This window comes from Epinephelus lanceolatus, chromosome 21 (assembly GCF_041903045.1).
Source record: "Epinephelus lanceolatus isolate andai-2023 chromosome 21, ASM4190304v1, whole genome shotgun sequence".
Classification (NCBI taxonomy): Eukaryota; Metazoa; Chordata; class Actinopteri; order Perciformes; family Serranidae; genus Epinephelus; species Epinephelus lanceolatus.
The window spans coordinates 14,552,392-14,566,661 of record NC_135754.1 but is presented as its reverse complement, the minus strand read 5'-3'; the positions used below and the strand labels follow the sequence as shown (position 1 = coordinate 14,566,661).

The 14,270-nt window shown below is 40.6% G+C and overlaps 3 protein-coding genes across 3 annotated transcripts in view; 1 reads left to right on the top strand and 2 right to left on the bottom strand.

Annotated features, from left to right (window-relative positions):
• Nucleotides 1-74: 74 nt before the first annotated feature.
• On the bottom strand, nt 75-3,430 carry pgp (phosphoglycolate phosphatase). The gene is made up of 2 exons (XM_033611209.2): nt 2,589-3,430; nt 75-1,165 (listed from the first exon to the last, which is right to left on the bottom strand). Exons 1-2 carry the CDS (start codon nt 3,181-3,183, stop codon nt 840-842), a joined length of 921 nt encoding a protein of 306 aa, XP_033467100.1. The 5' UTR covers nt 3,184-3,430; the 3' UTR covers nt 75-839.
• Nucleotides 3,431-6,413: 2,983 nt separating this feature from the next.
• On the bottom strand, nt 6,414-9,759 carry zdhhc4 (zDHHC palmitoyltransferase 4). The gene is made up of 6 exons (XM_033610638.2): nt 9,623-9,759; nt 9,430-9,503; nt 9,129-9,307; nt 7,848-7,973; nt 7,495-7,739; nt 6,414-7,381 (listed from the first exon to the last, which is right to left on the bottom strand). The coding sequence occupies exons 1-6, from the start codon at nt 9,743-9,745 to the stop codon at nt 7,082-7,084; spliced, it is 1,047 nt and encodes a 348-aa protein (XP_033466529.1). The 5' UTR covers nt 9,746-9,759; the 3' UTR covers nt 6,414-7,081.
• The window catches only part of grid2ipb (glutamate receptor, ionotropic, delta 2 (Grid2) interacting protein, b), a 56,104-nt gene continuing 51,525 nt past the window's right edge, over nt 9,692-14,270 (top strand). Inside the window, exons 1-2 of the mRNA XM_078163472.1 lie at nt 9,692-9,811; nt 10,657-10,811. The gene's annotated coding sequence lies outside the window, so the exon portion shown is untranslated. The remainder of the gene's footprint in view (nt 9,812-10,656; nt 10,812-14,270) is intronic.

Below are 14,270 nucleotides of genomic sequence, written 5' to 3'. Positions count from 1 at the left end.
CTTTTAAGCACAGGACCTGGAGGAAAGTTTGATGTGTTCACTTTGAACTTAAAGTCACAAAGAGCAGACGTTGATTTAGTAAAGATAGTGTGAATTTTATTACAAATTTGAGCGTTGCTTTCAGCGATTCGGGGAGTTAAGGACAAATCGGAGAACAAAGAATGCACAAGGAAGACCTTTAAAAACATGTATGCTAATCACGGTTTCACTACTGAACTGACATGACACGACACGACTTAGTATGATTGCACCGTCCCATGAATGTAACTGCACGTTTGCATTTTCAGCTGAGGTGTGAAAATACATAAAAACAGAAGCCAGACAAGTTCAGTGCCTTTTAGTCCCACTCTTTGCCCGTTATTTATAGACTTTAAAACAGCTGTAAACCTGAACACACATATATTGCCAAACTTTGACACACTGTGTGCTCATTTCCCTCCTTGAGTTGACTTGGAGTTGCTTAAGGGGTGATTGCATCACAGGCAGTCTTTAAAGTACACTCTCCTTTCCCCCCCAAAAGTGAACATACACACACTGAAACAATACTGTAAGTCATTGTTCTGCTGTTCTTTATAATAAATCAATCATTAATATGTTAAATAAGCAGGTTTTAATAATGGTTTAGTTAAATAAAGGAGTCTTTGTCTCCTGTCACGCAGCAGCTAGCTGCTTGGGTGTGACTTTGATACAGAGATGCATATAATCATATAAATTTTAAGAAAAAATATTCCCTTTTAGAAGACAGTGTCATCTGGCATGTGACAGGCTAGCCTAACTCCTCAAGCTTATAGCTGCTAGGCTATCACAAAGCTACATTTAAGTCCTGAAAGACTTGAGTTTCATCCCTGCAGAGCTGGAAGGAGGTCTGCGATGCTCTCCACGTAATAATCCGGCACCATCCCCTGCCTCTCCGCGCAGCCGCTCTTCTGATGGGCCTCAGCGTCTGCCAACGTGCTGACCCCCGTGAGGGTGAGGAGGGTCTTCAGGCCGCAGTTGGAGCCCAGCAGGATGTCGGTGTCCAGGCGGTCGCCAACCATCAGGCAGCGGTCGGGGTCCACGCCGTATTTGGAGGCCACGCAGTCGAACATGAAGTGGTTGGGTTTGCCTACTGTCTGGGCCTGGCGCTGAGCTGCTGTCTCCACAGCCTTCAGCAGGCAGCCTGTACCTGGGGTAAGGAAAGAAAGGCAGAAGGTGAAGAGACCTTTCATTCATTTCCCCTAAATATCCCATCTGTTTTATTTCCTGTGTTACCAATTGACCAGGGCGGAACTGGTGTTATGGATCAAAATGATAAAAATAGTTGGAGGACAATTAGATTTGGCAACCATTAACAAAACAGAACCCGTTTGGTGCTGGCCACCGTTTCATTCGGCTGCCCTGTCTCAACTGGAATAGGCCTGTGTCTTCCATGCCTAATAGGCATGGAATAGCCATTAACGGACCAGAACCCATTTTGGCCACCAGTTCTTTTGGCAGCTGAGTCTCAGCCAGAATAGGCCCGTGTCTGTAGTAGCTAAATCTGGGCAAGATATGGCAAATTTAAATAGGCCAAAGCTGGCTCACATTAAGCACAGAGGAGCAAGTCGGCTGACACTCGGCCGCAATTGGGCCGATTCCGATGGCTACCTGGGTAGATACAAACTCTGGATGACTTTTTTCCCTTGGCAACAACATGTTTGATAGTTGTAATGGTTTGCCCAAATAATGTCCAGATTTTCAGGCATTTTATCATCTCATAGCTTGAAAAATAGTGCAAATAGCTGCTGTAGATAAGAAAAAAAAATCCCCATGCCCCCCGACCTGCCTAGGTTTGGGCAGGGCCTCAAATGTTTACAATGTCTGGCTCTGTCCCTGTAATTGACAGTTTCATTTACCTCTGTAAAGTAATCCACTTCAATAAAAATCTGACTTCTTGTGGAGCTTGACATGTCATACAACTTATTAGGCTAAGTGATCTAATGCCTACTTTGTCTTCACTGAGCAAGGTGCATCAAGTTCGACTTTCTGATTCAAGCTTTGACATTATTTGTTCCATTCACCTCAAATATGACAGTGTAAAATAAAATCTCCCATAGGCTTTGAAAGATGTTTTTAGGTAAGTTTTTGGCTTACAGTTAAAGTTATAATGGAGTGTCAACTTTGAGAGCATTTTGAATGGGTGGAGCCTGAAGGTTCAGACACGTGGGTGTCGAAGCTTCTACCTGGAAAAGATATGCCTTTGTGTCCTAAAAAAAAGGCTTTTCCAGGAAGTAGGCTTAATAAAAACAGTTCCTTCCTGCATCCGACAGTAGTATTCTAAGTATTCAGTATCAGCATGATTTTCTTGAAAGTATGCAGGTGTGAGTGTATGGTTTTCTTAGTTATCAGCCTCAGCTCTCTGGCCCTGCATTTATCTTAGCCTAACTACAACTTGGCAAAAACCTTTGCATACTTGTTCTGATACAACTGGATTACTCTTAAACTAACAGATAGGTTGAGTGTGAGACCTTGAAGTGCGTAGAAACACCAGTAATTCCGGTTAGCAGGTGCTGCAGTATGTAATCTGCTTTAAAGGTAATATAATGTGTCTATCAAGTGTGTAACCCTACCTGGGACGGCCTTGCCCCCCTCCAGAGGCAGCCTGGTGTCCCCGTTGGTTCCCACAAACAGACAGTCCGGCTGGGTCAGGTACTGCAGGGCTCTGTTCAACTTCATGTAACTGAAGTGTTCATCAAAGCCGACCACCACCGCCTTCACCTCGGGATCCAGAGGCACGGTGGCCCAGTCGTGCTGCTTCCCGGTGATGTGGTCAGGTCCCACCCCGGTCTGCTGGATCCCCACCGCCTCCAGCTCTTCTCTCATGGCATTGCTCCCTATCAGGTACACTTTGCCCTCCAGCCCGCAGACAGTCTTCAGGTACGCGGCGGAGCAGTACGCCGTCCCGAACACCTCCTCCTCGTTCGCGTTGAACCCCAACATGGCCATTTTGTCGGCGTACATCTTCCTCGTCTTGGTACTGTTGTTGGTGACGAAGAAGACCTTCTTCCCCTTTTCCTTGAGCAGGTTCACGACTTGAGAGGCGCCGGGGATGGCCTGGTCCCCCCGCCAGATGACCCCGTCGCAGTCAAACAGGACGCTGTCCACCGAGTCCAGCACCTGTTTCACCAGCGCGCCGCTCAGCCGCGTACATTTTGACCCAGACATCAGGGACGAGTCAGATTCAGAGATGAATTAACTGTCCGGACGGTATGTCCCGTTACTACACGGTGTTTCCGTTACCAAGCAAAGTCACGAACGTTACAGCTGGCATTAAGTTAAGCACTGCTGTGGGTAGAAACGCGTTGCGTTAGCGGCAATTGTTTGCTTTAATGAATGTAGTGTTGAAATTCTCCGAGAGAAAACCTGACCTTCCACTGCGTGTTACATCAATTCTGCGCGTACTTCCGCACCGGCTTAAAGGGACAGGAACCAAACACGAACAAGTACAGTCCCACTTCCGGTCAGGCTTCTGTCACTAACCACTGCCCACAACCTGTAATTGTCTTTCCAAACATAATACTGGGGTAGTCTAAGCTACACAGCCAGAGCCAAACACCCTGTTATTTTAACTTATATTCTTAGCATCACACTCAAAGGCAGAGCAGGGGGTGTCCTCTGAGGCTCCTAATGTTTCCTCAAAACCCTTAATCTGTTATTTTTTTAAATACTAGGGATGCACGATATTCATGCCTGTGGATATTCTCATTCATCCAGGTCATAGTTATCTCAAGGCAACAATGAATGTTCATGCTTCAGCATGAACTTCATGCTTCAGCATGAACTGATGAAGCCTCTTGGATAAGAGGTGAAACGTCTTCTAAGACAAAACCAAGTCCAGCTGCGTTCGATTCAATTGCCTTGAGATGCACGATATTGGATTTTTTTGCCGATATCTGATATGCCAATATTTATTAACTCATATGACTGATAACCAATACCAATACTGATTAATCCACTTTTTTCCCTACGTACTTTTAGTGAACATCAAGTCTCCTCTGTGGTGGAATTAACATCATATTATGCATGCATACTCTTAGTATGATGGCCCACCAGCAGATGGAGACATAAAATACAATACTTTTCAAGGTATGTATTTATTGTGCAAAATAATAAATAAATAAATACCCATGTTGTTTATCCTCTACGGAAGGGTACTGCTGCTGCATCAGGAAAAAAATAATGGATCAGTATTACGTTATAATGTGAAAAGTTTATTGTTCTAACAAAAAGTTTTTCACGTTATAACAATATAGTTTCATGTTAAAATGGGATAACTTATATTGTAAAAATATGAAAAGTTTCATGTTATAATGTGATAATTTATTTTATAAAAATGTGAAAAGTTTCATGTTATAACATGATGATTTGTACTGTAAAAATGTGAAAAGTTTCATGTTATAACGTGATAATTTATATCGTAAGAACGTGAAAAGTTTCATGTTATAACGTGATCATTTATATCGTAAGAACATGAAAAGTTTCATGTTATAATGTGGTAATTTATATCGTAAGAACATGAAAAGTTTCATGTTATAATGTGATAATTTATATCGTAAAAACGTGAAAAGTTTCATGTTCTAACGTGATAATGTATATCGTAAGAACATGAAAAGTTTCATGTTATAACGTGATCATTTATATTGTAAGAACCTGAAAAGTTTCATGTTATAACGTGATAATTTATATCGTAAGAACGTGAAGTTTCATGTTATAACGTGATAATTTATATCATAAGAACGTGAAAAGTTTCATGTTATAATGTGATAATTTATATCGTAAGAATGTGAAAAGTTTCACGTTATAACGTTATCATTTATATTGTAAAAATGTGAAGTTTCATGTTATAACGTGATAATTTATATCGTAAGAACGTGAAAAGTTTCATGTTATAACGTGATCATTTATATCGTAAGAACATGAAAAGTTTCATGTTATAAAGTGATCATTTATATCATAAAAACGTGAAAAGTTTCATGTTATAATGTGAAAATGTATATCGTAAGAACATGAAAAGTTTCATGTTATAACGTGATCATTTATATTGTAAGAACGTGAAAAGTTTCATGTTATAACGTGATAATTTATATTATAAGAACGTGAAAAGTTTCATGTTATAATGTGATAATTTATATCGTAAGAATGTGAAAAGTTTCATGTTATAACGTCATCATTTGTATTGTAAAAATGTGAAAAGTTTCATGTTATAACGTGATCATTTATATCGTAAGAACGTTAAAAGTTTCATGTTATAACGTTATCATTTGTATCGTAAGAACGTGAAAAGTTTCATGTTATAACTTGATAAATTATTGCAAATAGCCAAGTGTCAAATCACAACCGGAGTATATGGGTGCACCTCCTCCCGAGACTAAATACTGCATTATAATGTGGAACTTTTAATGTCCTAACAATATAAATTATCACATTTTAATGTGAAACTTTTCACGTTCTTACAATATAAATTATCATGTTATAACATGAAAATAAATTGTTATAATGTGAAAAACTTCTTGTTAGAACAATAAACTTTTCACGTTATAACGTTATACTGATCCGTTATTTTTTTTCTGGTGTGGCAGCAATACACTTCCGTAATCCTCCTATGCTACTTCCTTAACAAATCTGATATACCTGTGTAAGTATTCTTCTATTTGCCAAATACTCAATTCACAATACTGAAGACCACATTGACTTGGCATTGCTGGAAATCACTGATTTGCAATTAACAGCCCATATTATTAGGCATGGATTCAAAAATCGCAGATTTGTCAGATAAACATTTCTTCTGTGAATTCTTCTCCAGCATAGTATCACAAAAATAGATCAGTCATGATCAGTAATGCTGTTCCAAATTCCTACCCTACATGTGCATAATGTTATGTAAGTTAAAAAAACAGTACCATCAGACAAGTTTTGCCACTTTTGAAGGGAGTGAAAATTATTCATCCTCAACATTTAATGTGTAATGGTTTCAGAATGATGAAGACAGTTGGAGAACAATAAAATACAAAATACATTGTCCACTCTACAGGAAGTTTCTTTACTTGGCATATACTGTTTTTCCCAAATGATGTGCAGATTTCAAGGTATTCTATTATCTTAAATGGTTAAAAAAATAGCACAAATAGCTGCCATAAATGGGAAGAAAAAAAAAAACTCCCCTCTGGCTTTGGGCTTAGCCACAAATGTTTACAAAGTCTGGCTCTGCACCTGATCAAACTACAGTTCCCATGAATCTTCAGGGCAAATGTTCAAAACCTAGTGGGAACTATGTGTGATTTGATGCTAAAGAAACAGCAGAAGTACGTATGACAAATCCAAAGACACAAAAATAGAAAACACATTAAAAAAGTAGGCAAACGTTCAACATGTCGATTTGTTTTCTGTAATGTTGCTTTTTTTTTTTTTTTTTGCAAAATATCATTTTATTTTATTAGTGTTTTGTTCAGTGTTGATTTTTGCATCTCAGGGCAACCGTACCTATCCCATAGCATGTGAATGCAACTTCCATTTTTGCATCTGTGCTGTCAAACAGGCACAAATTAAGTAGTTAACACCATTGAACTGTCATGAACGTCAGTGTACAGCTCCCCCTGCTGGCTTCATCGACCCCCTGGCAGATTTTAACATTAGAAATGATTCATCTCAAATCCCAGCCTACCCCCAAAATATACCCACACCTGATAAAAATACATACAGTGCAACATATTCAAAAGCTGATTCATAATGCCTTTATCATGTATTGAAAAAAAAAATATACAATAAGGAGGAGGTATGTTCCAGCTTTAGAAGCTTTCATGCCTTAGTTGATGGCAGGCAAAAAACTTGTCCTAAGCTTGCAGTTATGACATTTAATTAACAGAAAATGATTTGATCCAGCAAGGATTACCTTTGTGTATACTGCCAGTGTTGCCAGAGCTTTCCAATAAGATGCAGCACCTTGTGGGGGATAGACACCGGAGCCCATAAAGAAATCTCTAAGCTTTATTTCTTCAGTCAGAAGTAGCTCCCAGGGGATGTACAGTAAAAGCAGCATAACAACACAGACGGCTGTATTTTTTCTTTAGTTGTCTTTCTTCTGAACAGGTTGCAGAGGAAAGAAAATCTCTCCCAGGTTTCGAAGTAGCCCTCTGCTGTAGTAATATCTTTTTGAGTGGTCTGGTGCTGAGCCACAGAGATTGTCCGCTGTTGTAGTTGGATGGCAGTGCTGACAGACATAACCTCGACTTTTGTACCACTCATTGGAGGTCTGGTTGACGAGAGCCAGGTAGGAATGGAAAAGGGCGTAACCTGCCAGGAGGAAGAAGACGAAGACCAGAAATCCAAGCATGAAGACAATTCGGGGGAAAGTCAGGAACAGATGCTGGAGGGAAAGAGAAATAAGAATTATTTTAAATTCAACATGACAGATTCAGAGTAAACATGGCTGCAACATATGTATATGATACACAGTGTGTCAGCAGTACTGAGTCTCACCTGTACAACAAACAGAGGCCCTGCTGCCTGCTGTTGGCCAAACTCATCTATATAACTGGCCCTCAGAAGCCCTGACCGCAGTACGGCATGAAACAGCATGTCTCCTGTTAGCATGGCAATGTCACCCGCCATGGCGCACACGCTGAAGAGGTACAGCAAGAAGTAACCTGTGTTCTGAGCACCGATGCAGTTGTTCACCCAGACACAGTGGTGGTCGAAACGTTGGACACACCTGTTGCAGACCCCTGAGACAAAACAGTGAGCATTGAGTGTAATTCTATGTTTCGCTGAAATAATACATTCAATATTTACTATGGTACAAATGTATCACTATTTATTATTTATCTACTCACTGCAGTGTTTGGAGCGAGCCGGTTTGACAAGCTGGCAGGTTTCACAGGAGACTCCCGGGTGAAACAGCCTCCTGTCATATGGATAGATGTGCAGCTGGCCAGCAATTTTCTTCTTCGTCACTGTGCCTGCCAGAGTCGAGAGGAGAGAGTTGAGTAAAAAAAATACTAAAGTGTATTCACACAAAACACATATTAGTATTTCAGACCTTATAGGGATAGTGCAAAAATGTTAGAGAATGTTAGAGCTACAGACTACAATGAGGCTAAAAACAGAGTTCAGATGACGTTTTTCCAAACAACTTTAATGTCGGGGCTTCAGGACACTTGGATCACTATGGATGAGCAGCATGGAGATATTTTGTGGTTTCAATGATGTGTTTTTGGATGTTTGAATGTGGGTCACCGTAAGCCTCCATTAGGTGGAGTTGTGTTGCTATCCTCTCCCCCCTTGGATCTCTCCAAGAGTTGTGAGGACTCTAAAACCTTTACCTGAGCCTCCTTCAGCATATGGGTGAGTAGATAATGGGTGAATTTTCATTTTTGGGAGCACTATCCCTTTAATATGACAAGGAGATGTCTGGTGATTTGTAGTTTATTTATACCTCAGGCCCACATGACCTTTCTCCTGACCAGAGCTAACTTGTGAGTGGTTTTCTCTGCTCATTCTTGCAAATCACAAGCTGAAATTATCTTTCATACGTTGAATTAACTTGAGTCATTTAAAGTCTGTAAGAACTGATACTTAATGCAAAAGCTTTCTTGCACGGCCTTATAATCACCTGTAAGGTAAGACTATCATCACTCTTTAAGATTAAATTCAATGATCCTTGTGTGGAAATTAATAGCAAATGTTAATGTGTAAACAACAGAAAAAATCAAGCACACAAACCAAATATAAACTTAACATTAATATGAAAAGACAGATGATTTAAGTTGAGTTTGGTTTCAAGAACGAAACAGTCATAGAAAGCAGAATCTGGCAATCCCAAGGCATGGACTCACATGAGGATTAAATGTTTTACTGTATCACAAGTGATGCTGTGTAGCTTGTCCCTTGACTGTCGGGCCCCCGTAGAAAATAGTTTCACCCTCCGGGTGACAAAATTAAATTACTGATTTGCATGGCTGATGGCTGATATGTAATTACCAACATCCTTTCTCATAAGACTCAAAATATGGCAGCACGCTGACAAGGAATACCACCTGATCAAGCCAAAGTTCACCTCCCCTGCAACCAAAAGCAAATGTGTTTGAATATATTTCAGCTAATGTAATATTAACCTGGATCTCTCCTGATGCAGAGGTAGAAGAAGAAGGTCTTGATAGCCAGCAGGACGTAAGGCACAGACAGGCTGGTCAGAGTGGTGTCCATCTCCCTGCAGAAGCCGAACACCTCATAGGTGAACTCTGCATACACAGCAGCCTCCAGCAGGATGTGCAGATAGATGAACATGTTGTTCCTGCAATTACAAGCAAATATACAGGATGATACTGGTAGAGATTGGGGAAAAAAGTACAACAGAAGACCAGATACAGGCTTATGACAATGTATTTATTTTTGGGGGACACTTTAACTACAAACCTTTGATGAAACAGTCTGTGCATGGTCCACTGTGAAAACGTTTGGAGCCATTTTGGCGTCAATGGTGCAACTACCTGTGAAAATAAATCTAGCAGCTTTACTTGCAGTGTGTATTTGTATTGTGATAAATTGCTCCAATAGCACCACACAGTGTCGCTTTGTTAAAGTGCACTTATAATGCTTCTTTCCTTACCTTTCCCACATAGTTGAAGAGGATAGTAAAAGGGGTTTGCTGCTGGCCTGAGTATTTGCAAACTAACACGATACATGTCAGCACCACTACTACGTAGATAGCGAACAGGGTGAGGAAATCCATGTCTCACCTGGCGGCTTCAAAGAGACAAAACAACAGGTGTTTGTGGCACAAACTCACCACGAACAGGTAGCAAACTCACTCAGAAGCTACACTTATATTACTATAACATTTGTATGCTTGCTTAAACTTAGCGAAGACTTTTAAACGATATAAAATCGGCTGTGTCGCATAAAACGACTCGTATGAGCAACTTGGCGTTAGCATGCTAACCTACGTCAGTGCCCAACGTTAGCGAACATGTACACCTATTACTCATTCCTTTACTCCCTAGAGCTATTTAATTATTATTTAAGCCTTACCTTCTAGTCGAGGTCACACATAGCTACCTTGTAGTGTTTTATCTCACGTCAACATAGCTGGTATTGTTAGCGCTATGGCTACCAGCATCAGTTTTGGTGGTGCTGTGTAAACAATGCTACTTCCTTAGCATCTTCCAAGCTAGCCGCTAAAAGGGTTGTGCTAGTGTGGAGGCTGACACTGCTGAAGGAGGGTGGGTGAGAGCATCTGTTTGTATGTAGCTGCATATGGCTATAAATGTGAAGTTTGTCCACATATTAATAGTTGTACTGATGCATAATGCTAGAAAGACCTAAATTTACATTATCCTGCATCATTTTTTAGCGTTTACAAATAAGTTTTCACCCATTTTAGAGTGTCTTGAATGCCTTTCTCTCAACTACCAAAACTGTCCAGTCCCCCATGTGTTTATCAGAAGTTTGTCTTTTTAGCTGTAATTTAAGCAATGTGATACACTCTTAGCTTTCACTTGGATTCACTTTATTAACTGCAAGGATCACAGCACCACCCAAAAAGTCAGACACAAAATCAGACCCCTGAAGAGGAGTGGGCTGTTTTCAGCATTTTGGCTCCACTTACTTAGTCTTGCTTTCTCTTCTGTTACTGCCATCCAGTGCTCCACACAATGCAACAAGGCATCACAAGACACCTGTTGGATCTGGTTGCTGACATGGCCCAATACTCATATTACAGCGGGCAGTGCAGGAGAGGGGAGCGGTACTCTTACTCAGGAGCTCTGCATGCACATCTCTGGATGCTGTTTCAAAAGGTACGGGATGTTTTGATATGCTGTTGATCATTTTAGTTGTGACTTGTGTTAGATATGTGGTGGGTGACAATCATTTGAGTGTATCTGCAGTTACAGTTTGAGGTTGAGAAGTGTTCCTAAATGCTTTTCATCCCATTTATGACTGATAAAGTGCCAGTTTTGCTTGTTTGCAGGTCCCTTTTTATTTAATATAAAAGCATAATCTGAAGCATAATGTAGACATGCTGAAATGTATGAATAATTTCTCTGAGGAAGAATTATGTACGACTAGCTGAGTGAAAAGGCTGAGCCACTTTTATCACACTCGATTGCCTGTGAAATGTCAATTTTCTGTCTGTTACACATGAGTAGCTGTCTCGGCTGTAGTGTAAGAGGAGAGTTCAATTGGAGTGAGCAGTGTCTATTTGGAGAACCAACCATTTGTGTTTAATTATTCAGTTGGTACTGGACTGCCTGTGCATTGCCACCAATAACAGTTTGCAGTCCAATAACCGGCAGGCTTCCTCAGTACTTTCTCTGCAGCTTTAATGAATTCTCATTTGAATTAATTGCTGTCCGCAGCTTTCTAACTGCTGTGTACAAACCTCCTTCTGGCTTAACACCATATAACAAAATCTGAGGTGCACCAAAAATAAATAAATAGATAGAAAATAAAATAAAATCTCACGTTCAAGGATGAAAATTACCTTTGCGTTTTAGTGACCTCAAAAATGTATGTCCAATATTCACTCTCCTGGCTCTGCCACCAGCTTGTAACTGCTAAATTCTCCAGCATGCTCACCAGCTAGTTGTTAGCTTTGCCGTTTGTTGCTGGGCAGGTAGAGCACTGTGGGTTTCTCATAAAACAGTTATGTGTAAAAGAAAACAAATGAGATAACGATGCTCAAATGAAAGGTGCTAAATTCTCTGTAAAGCTGAAGCTAACAGGTGCAGATCTCTGTCGGTTCATCATTATGAGTTAATCTGCACACAGTGCTGATACAGAGAAAGTCACTGAACACACACCCCCAGTCACATGGTGGGTTTGTTGCTAGAGAGAATGCAGTAATAACCACAGGTTGAGGACCATTTAATTTTCTTCCCTGTTATTTCATCTGTGCAGCCTGGGGTTGAAAATCTAATTGCAGAACTGTATTTTAATAGCTTTGGCACTTTGATAATATCAAACACATAATTAAAGGAGATTGTATCATTTTAAACACTTGGTTCGAAAACATATTTAAATATTGATTCTTCTGACAACCTAACTATGAGTCACTGCTTCCACATTACTCATAGTTATTCATTTTAGTGCTATTATGGATTACAATATTGATTGGTGCACTTTTAGTAGGACATTATGACATTGTTTCAGCGCCACCCCAAAGGAAACACACATATCATTTGTTTTTCTAATACAAGATGATCTGACAGCCACAAGGATATTGTCAGGACTCTAAAGCTTTAACGCTTCTACTTCTTATTTTTGGTTTTGTATAATATTATGGTCATTTGCAGCATTGGCGATACACGGTTTTGAAAATGTTTAAAAGGTTTAGGTTAGAAAGGCAGGCAGCAGTGCTCACTGCGATTAGCTCACAAATCTGATTCAGGATACAGAAAGAACAGGCTTAAATCAATGAATAGACCACACCAATTGTCACCAGAATGTTCTCATTTTTCAATAAAGCAAATTTCATCAAACCAATTTGGAAGATGATTTATCATCTAAAATGTATACGCATCATGGCTTTAACCCCATGATACTGTTACTGCACAAAACTGATCAGCTCTTGTGTTCAGCGATGTTAAATTACTGTTATTCTCAACGGAGTCTGGCTGTGAAGAGAGCGATATAACGCCTCCAGATTGATTGATTGCCTTTCTTTAGATAGCTAAAATACGTTTTGCTGCTGCCTCCATCCACAGCAGTACATTGCTTAGCTTATGTGGCTGTACTCCTGCCTGCTACTTCAAACTGTGGGTGTGCCGACCACTATCTACTGTAAGTAATACACTGACTATGGATGAGTACCTCATATAACCCCACTTAAAAAAAATCTGCACTATCCCTTTAAGCCTAAATTGTGAATGCTTTCATTCCAGCGTTGACCTAAACTCAGCCTCTGATGCAGATGGTATTGTGACACTGCAGTGTTGTCATTTGGTATGCACAGGTCCTGTGTGGTTCCAGTGCTGTCGCTGTCTGTATTCATTAAGGGAGGGGAGCATGTGCTCCTTCAGTATTAATGACAGGGGGGGTGGAGGAGTGCAGAAGATTCAGCTCATAATCCTACTAATCCTACAGGCTAAAGTCTTAAATTGCCCCCACTCCTTCTCAATGGACTGAACATCTCAGTGTGCTCACACACAAATGGACACACAGAATTCCAGGCATGCAGACGCTCCAATTAGTACTCATCAGGCTTTCTTGCATCGACGCAGAGTGATTCTGGGGCAGCAGCGGTCCCTCGGAGAGCCACCTAGCCAAGAGAGGAGGAGGAGGAAAAAGACACATTGGTGTATTTATAGAAAAATGAGGCCTCACAATACCCTTTTTGGAGAGAGAATTATTAAGGAACCGAGGTGCGCGGGTGCATGCGTCCCAGTTTTCTGATTAACACTGTGGTAGCAGGCTGGCCTGAGGATGAATCAGGGATGAGACGCAGGACTAACTCCTTGACACACTCACAGAGAGACCACACTGGCTTCTCATGCGCACTCACCGTTTGCTCATGAGGACACTGCTGAGGTTTCAGGGTGGAAGAATGGGGCAGTGTTCTGAGTTTGTCACCCTCTCTGTTTGACTTTGGGTCGGTCCTTGTTTTTTTTTTGTTTTTTTTTTAAACATTACACTTAAGAAGACAGATTGGATATCAGGCTGCCAGCAGGCCGCCTGCTATTTGACATTCAAGATGAAGAAGTTTTTGCAAAACAAAAAAGGCAGATACTCTTTCCGGCGGGGCTCTCGGTATCCATCCAAAGATTTCTGTAAGTCTTTTATCAGCTGCGTCCACTGTGTGGATCCTGCTGCGCTGTGGCTTTGGACGATGTGGAGCACATCATTAGCTTCCAGCTGAGCTAGAGGGCTTATACTGTAGCAAAAGCCAACATGTCCATATTTGTAATTCTGTATTTGTCGTATTAGAGTTGTTTTTGAAAACTGTCACATGCGGATTAATTCATTATCATTTTAATATTTCACTCCAAAGTTTGGCCTACAAGTGCCTCTTTATATGCCAGTTTATTTGGTTGTTATGTGATGCCACCTTGTATCTCTTACCTGGTTAGAAGTTATAGGTCCAGCCAGGGGTGTGCTCCATCACATAATTACCATTCAACAGGATAGTCTTGCATGTGCACGGAGTAAAAAAAAGAAAATTGCTGGGGGAACTTTTGTCTCTCAAGCTAATTAAGGTCACAATCTCTGCGATGCCTTAATTTGATTGGCTGCTTTGAAGCTTGTGAACCAGGTCAGGG